At 42.2% G+C, this 7500-nt stretch overlaps 1 protein-coding gene across 2 annotated transcripts in view; it reads left to right on the top strand.

Moving 5' to 3' along the window:
- The window catches only part of gad1a (glutamate decarboxylase 1a), a 34578-nt gene that overhangs the window by 13903 nt on the left and 13175 nt on the right, over positions 1–7500 (top strand). For both annotated transcript variants that reach the window (XM_063213568.1, XM_063213567.1), the window contains one exon: positions 6079–6191. In XM_063213568.1, the coding sequence (XP_063069638.1) occupies positions 6079–6191 (113 nt within the window). The remainder of the gene's footprint in view (positions 1–6078; positions 6192–7500) is intronic.

Raw genomic sequence — 7500 nt, 5'->3', positions numbered from 1 at the left:
CTGCTATTTACTAGCTTCTCGCTTGCTCGCCTACTCGTCTCTCTTTCATGGAACGTTCGCAGAAAGTTCCTGCGGCTTTAACTGCCAATGAACAGGCAAGAAGTACCGAACTCTGCCTTTCAATTGGTTACTCGCTTACTCGCCTCGCTGGAAGATCAAATATTTTCAAATTTCAATTTCATCCTCCCACATCGCATCGCTTGTACAGTACTCGCCTACTCGCCTGCTAGTCTCACTGAAACACATTGACATTCTATTGAGTTAATTCGCTGAGCGAGTAACTATAGTGACGTGTGTGTACGGCCCTGAAGTCCAGACAGAGCTAGATCTCCTACAGCAGCAGCAGCAGCATCTAACTGGTAGTGTACCTGACCTGTGACCCAGCCTTGCCATCTGTAATGTCCCTTGCACATAGAGCTTGAAAGTGACGTCACTTCCCCCGATTTCATGGGACCTCAACAGCGTTTTTAGACGAAAATCGTAGCATGTAATCCAATGGCGGTATTAAAATGATATTTCGATCCCCTTCGAGTTGTGATACGAGTTCCACATATGTTGTTTCTGATATTTTTGTTTAATTTTTCGTACGAACCCCTAAAACATTTTTCATGCAGACGGCCTCAGAACATATACGGATGCGGTACTAACGGAAACCATTCATTGTCTATGGAGATCCGCATCCTGCATGTGGTGGGAGTCCTTCAGACATTGCAGTGCGGAAGAAATTATGCATCCGAGAGCCTCCGCATGCGTTCAAAAATTTCAACTCCTCTGGAAAATACAGACAGAGCTGTTGCTAGGTGATGATAAACACTGTAGAGTTCCCCGCGGATCTTCTTAAAAAAAAAAAAGATAAATATCACAATTTGGCTGTTTTAAGCTGTTAAACACTCATTTAAACGCCCATTTAACCGTTTTTTTTGTGCAACCACGTAATTTCCGGTCTTACTTAGTTTCTGTACTTAGTTGTCAATGTAAATAGGTTCATCTTTTGTTCAAAATGAAATCATATATTTTGGAAATGTTTGGATGGCGTGGTATCAGTGGAAGCACCAAAAAGTAAATTATTGATTAGGAAACTACTGTTGAAATAGCTGTAGGGATACCACACAGAACAGATAGTGTAGCGAGCACAGATCTGGTACTGACACCAGGCTTCCCGGGCCGTAAAAACACTGAATCATGAAGCTCAGAATTAGGACAGACCTCCATGGGTCAGCAATTCTATTATTTCTCTCTCTCTGCTCGTTTCTTCTTTCCTCTCTCTATCTCTCTCTCTCTCTCATGTCATGGCAGAAGGCCATTCATGAATTCATAGAAGCTCGATAAACGCTGTTGAAGACCGGAGCCCGATTTAGCATCAGTTTCATCTCTCTCTCTCTCTCTCTCTCTCTCTCTCTCTCTCTCTCTCTCTCTCTCTCTCTCTCTCTCTCTCTCTCCCACACACATGCAGTCCATCTCTCCCTCTCTATCTCTCTCACACACACACACCTAGCATTCATTGCTTTTCCTCAACCTTCCCCTCTCTCCTCCTCTTCCATCTCTCCCTTTTGCTCCTCCTCCTCATCATCTTCTTCCTCTCCATCTCTCTCTCTCTCTCTCTCTCTCTCCCTGTAATGATTCCCCCTCCCTCCTTTCTCTGTTTAATGGGTGTTTTTCCGCTCGACTGGCCTCTTTGTTACTGAGGTGTTGGTTGTTACTCTGCTGGAGTCGAGGGGAATGAGTTTCATCTGGGCCGCCTACATCAGGTCGCTCTGTAATGAACCACACAGCCAATTCCCTCGCTTTCAGCTCCATAACCACTCACATGGCCTTTGTCATCGTGGAGTATACAGTAGTGCAATCTGGTGTAAGACTGGGGCCATGTGGTATAGAATTGGACCACAATACATATCTCCATAATCGCCCATTCATTAAGGCTCCGTTTACATTAAATCATTTCACCGTTTCGTCATGTCGGCGTCTTATAAACTATTTACGTTTAACGAGCAAAGTTTCTGTCCGCTCAACAGAACACCTACTCTGTTTACAAAGAAATTCAGATCTGAAGTGAAGCACACCTGTTTGTTTATCTTACTGTAGCAAGCACTCAAGTCACATGACCAACAATACCAGCCCAGCGAATCAGGGAGGAGCACGTCATAGAGATGTTGTCCAACCCGGATGAGTAGCCAGAGCTCAGCACTGCGGATCCTCGTTTCTCACCGTTTCTCAATACATTATGTAATACACTATGTGAATTGTACATGATTATTTTCATTTGAATGTACCAAGTTTTGTAAAGGCATTGACCATTGAATTTGAATTTGAATTTATTTATTTACGGGGAGTGCCTCTTGAGATGTAACATCTCATTTTCAATAGGGTCCCCTTAAAATTCTTTCTACTTAATTTATTTGTTTCATTTTACTGGTGATTGTTTGTTATAAACAATAACTGGTGTCTTCTGTTGTGCTCTAGGAATCTAGAACAGTTCACCATCACATTCCGCCATATTCTGCCCCGTGTCAGTACCGTGCTTTATGCTTGTATCCGTATAGTGTGTTTGTATCCGAGGCAGATCTCACGCACATCCAATTTCTTTCAGGCGGGTGGAGGGTCAAAACATAAAGTTCTTGTAAGTCAAGGAAAAAACGCACACCGATGAGCTCCCTTTTAATCCATTTAAATTGTTTGTTACGTTTCAAAACATCATGGAAATAAAAATGGATTGAAAGGGACCCATCGGTATGTGCACTGCAGTTGTTATTATGCTGCCATCCCTCTTGTCTACATAGATCAGGGGTTCCCAACCTTTTCCAACTTGGGGCCCACTCGAAATTGTCACAAATGTTCGGGGCCCACCTTTGACCCGATTACAAATAAAACTCACATAAATCAGCAGCAACACACACTAAAATGTGAATATAATTTTTAGAATATTATTTCAAGGCCCACTTGGTATACCTTCAGGGCCCACCAGTGGGCCCCGGCCCATAGGTTGAAAATCACTGACATAGATGTTAATTCTGGCTAATTGGCTCTAATGAAGTTTAACATTTTTGTGCTGCCCCTAATGAACACAGTACTCTCTCTCTCTCTCTCTCTCTCTCTCTCTCTCTCTCTCTCTCTCTCTCTCTCTCTCTCTCTCTCTCTCTCTCTCTCTCTCTCTCTCTCTCTCTCTCTCTCCCTTGAGTGCGGTTGCAAGGAGACTTGATACAGTGATGTTCTTCTTGATGTTGATGTTGATGTAGAGTGTGTTAATGCGAGGCATGTACAGTACATACACATTCACTCCACAGCACATGGGCCCTGATAATGGATAGCTAATAGATCATGGTAGCTGGAATCTAAAGGTTAAAGAAGTAGTTATCTCAGCTGAGGTAGTTATTGATTATTACTTCAACATGTTGCAGGTTCGCGTGTGATTTTGCTTCAGCGTTCGTGTGGTTATATAGTGGGAGCCACTGATTTGCTTGGGAGGGCCATACATATGTAAAAGTCCTTTTTGCCTCTTTTCCACTGCCGATTTTCTGGTAGGCCTACAGCTCGACACAGCGTGACTCGGCCGCCACTTTTTGCTTTTTGCGATTGAGCTGTCTGAGCCTATTCGAAAAGCAAAAAGTGGCGGCCGAGTCGCGCTGTGTGGTCTGGGCGATCTCCATTGATCACCCACTCATTCACACCTGGGAAGGCTCATGAAAATTGCATGGTAGGGTATTTGCAAAGAAGGGGAAAAATAAGTGTCTATATGTACTAACCCCAACTCCGATGAAGTTGGGACGTTTGGTAAACAGTGAATAAAATCCAAATGCTATCATTTTCAAAACACTCAAACCATTCATTAGGTGGAGAATAGTGAAAAGACAACATATTAAGTGTTAAAACCGAGAAAAAATATTGTTTTGGGGGACATATGTACTCATTTCTAATTTGAGAAATCCAACACGTCTCAAAAGAGTTGGGACGGAGACAATAAATGGCAGCATATGTCGAGGAAGACTAAAAACAAAACAAAATTCAACACTTAACCGTTAAATACATTAACCGATGAGATGATTTGATATAAAAAAAGTGTTAATTCCTATCTTGGACATGATTTCACCAGCTTAAATGGTGGGTGTATTCCTTGTCATGTTTTGCAATGTTTTCCTTTCTGTAATGCTTACAGTGTGACAGGTCTTGACCAAAAACCCACCATTTTATCACATGCTGGTCCTTATGATGGAGCCAAACTGTTAAAACATAGTAGAGAATGCAATTTGACCTTACTATGTGGCAGTAATCGAAGATCTCCCTTCAAAATATAATGCATGAGTGGCTTTTCATGCTGTTTAAAACCCATTTATACCATTCAGCACTGTATTTAACTCTAGAGATGAGTGAGAACATCTTAACCAATGCACTACTGCATCCGCATGCCATCATGGAGGCTGACTTTTGAAGCTAGCACTAACACAAGTTGGATGGTCCATTTTCACTGTAGCACAGGATGTGCAATGCTCTATTATTGTCAAAAAGAATGGACTTCTACAACTTCTGCTGACTTCTGTAAGCAAAGGACAGTTTCCCATGTCTTCTGGGTCTATTTCAAGTGAGCTCAGGTGCTTAGGAGAATGTTAAACCCCTGTGTCATTTTCATGCATTAAGCATTCTTAATATGGTCAATTTTCAATAGCTCTAGCACTCCAGGAATTAGAGTGAGACTATAGCCAATATATATTTCATGATGTCATGAACCTATACAATGATTTTATTAACAAAAATATGTCTTATATACACTCAATCGTGGTAAATCAAAGGGAATTCAAACATGTATGTAATAACTATGGTAATTATTCCCTTTGCATCTTTAATTCTGAGTGACTCAGCCTCTCTGTGATGATCTTATACCTGGACACCTATATTGTCCGTCAGTACAATTCATTTTGAAATGTTCTTCTTTGTTGTTTTATCTTATTTGGATGTTTACTAAATTTCACTGATCCCCGTCCCAACTCTTTTGAGACGTGTTGGATTTATCAAATTAGAAATGAGTACATATGTCCCCCAAAACAATATTTTTTCTCGGTTTTAACACTTAATATGTTGTCTTTTCACTATTCTCCATCTAATGAATAGATTGAATGTTTTGAAGATGATAGCATTTTGATTTTATTCACTGTTTACCAAACGTCCCAACTTCATCGGAGTTGGGGTTTGTACATGTAGTTGCATGTCCACATGTGAGAATACTCAAGTATCCATGTAATATTGTACGTATGTTCAGGGCCGGATTAACGCACAGGCTAGATATGGCTGCAGCCTAGGGGCCCCACCTTCCAGGGGGCCCCCTGATTGGCCAAAAGTGAAAAATTGCAGAATTGTGACTAGATGCAATATTGAAAAAATATATAGTTTTTATTCAATACAGTTGGTAGACATATTATCCTCAATTTCTAGCTCGTAATTATGACACGATCTATGTACATTTGTGGCGAAATTTGCCTTCTGGGGGGCCCCACAGCAACCTGTAGCCTAGGGGCCCCAGGCCATTTTAATCCGGCCCTGCGTATGTTGCAGGTTCACACATGTGATTGCTCACTTCACATGTGAACGTGATATACTATGTTATAGGCTCATGTATGAGTTTTCGCTAGAGTTTACTATGTCAGGAGTATTCAATTAAAAGACACAGAGGGCCAGTTTTTCAAATTGCTTCCAGTAAAGGGGCTGAACATGGAATCTGCAAAACCGCAAGCACCACAGTGTTGGCGGTTATGGTGCAAAATAAGTGGATAGCTTTCCAGACAGAACAGATATTCCATTCTCTATTTCTTAGTAGCCTTATGAGAGTCTATTCATCAGTATGTTGCATAGGAGAGATATCCCCAAACTGAAGTGTTAGTGATTGCAAATTATGCACGGCCACAGATAGCAAACATATTTGTTTTTATTTAGTTCAGACCTTGTTGGTGGGGGCCAGAACCTTGCCATCCAAGGGCCGCATCTGGCCCCAAGGCCTCCATTTGAATAGCCCTGGTTTATGTATCAAGATGTATATGGTATGTGCAGGCTCCAGTGCTCCAGGGTTCATGAAACATTACATGTATGTTCCAGGTTCACGTATGAGATCGCTCCAGTGTTTGTGCTGATGGAGCAGATTACTCTGAGGAAGATGAGGGAGATCGTGGGCTGGCCCAACGGGGAGGGAGACGGCATCTTCTCACCAGGTGAGAGCACACCTGTCCCACATTGTCTTGTCAACACAGACCCTAGTGCCAAAGAAGGTGGATCTAACAAGAAGCGTCATTTTGTTTCTTTTCCGGTATCCACTTTATGTCGGGTGAACGCCCCTTTTGGAGACCTTCGGTTAGGAGACCTTCGGAGTCCTGATGTTGAGAATCAATGAAGTCCCCTTAGCGCTGTAGATGGCGGTAGCGCACGTCTTTCGCAAACACCTCAAAAAGAGAAGAATAAGTAGGGGACAACGCCCCCTTAGGAGACCCAACTTGAGCACACGCTTTTGCATTGAGTGGGCGTGTTTTGCGTTATCTTGGTTTGATTCTGTATTTTTGCTAGTGCCCTACCATACAGGACATCTTCTCACCAGCTGTCAGACATTATTTCATTATAGCATATTAAACAATATAAACCTAACTTTTAAGAACCCACACGGTAGACAGTAGTACCCTTTAAAGACTTCTGCGCAGAAGTGGGGATCTACCAGTACAAAGGAGTGTTACATCCTTAATGGCAGCCGTCAGCTCGCACAGAAGTGTAGCTTAGCTTTTATTTCGGTTCAGACATGTAAACAGAAACATTTCTCTGTCAAAGGTTTATGCTTTTACGTCAACTCTGAGACGACTGCTTATCAGCTTTTTCCATTAGCACCCTATGCATCCATCCATGGATGCATGCACCCTATGCATCCATTTAACTCAGACAGGTGGCTCACAAGCAGGGAGAGAGGGTCCCCCCGTCTTCGTGGCGGCAGGCCTCAGGAATACGCACACACACAGAGAAAGAGAAAGAGAGAGAGCAAAAAGAGCAGGCAAAGCAGGGTTCATACAAAGGTCATCTAGCTCACTACGAAACTTAGTTATAAGATTATACCTGGTTTTCATGATAATACTTAATGAATAAAAGAATTCCCTTCACAGCAGCTGAGTTCACACCCTAACCATTACACCACGGCTGCGCCTGTGCGTCTCCTGTGTACAGCTATCTTGTCCATCCTCGATATTGATTATATAATAACAATTACAGCACTCTCCTTCTCCCTATAAGACCATCACTTCATCCTTTAATCAATACTCTACAGCCTACATCAGCAGAATGGCATTCATCAAACCTGCAGTCGGTCAAAATGCATGATATTGAAAATCAATTACTTGATGATGATGGTGATGATGCTTATGTCCATGATGATGATGATGATGATGATGATGATGATGATGATGATGATGATGATGGCGGCATTCTTTTTTCTTTTTGCATCTCTGGGGTGTTCATTTATAGCGACACTGTGCAACGCTGTTG

This window comes from Engraulis encrasicolus, chromosome 13, assembly GCF_034702125.1.
Source record: "Engraulis encrasicolus isolate BLACKSEA-1 chromosome 13, IST_EnEncr_1.0, whole genome shotgun sequence".
Taxonomy (NCBI): domain Eukaryota; kingdom Metazoa; phylum Chordata; class Actinopteri; order Clupeiformes; family Engraulidae; genus Engraulis; species Engraulis encrasicolus.
This window is presented reverse-complemented; position numbering and strand designations above follow the sequence as displayed.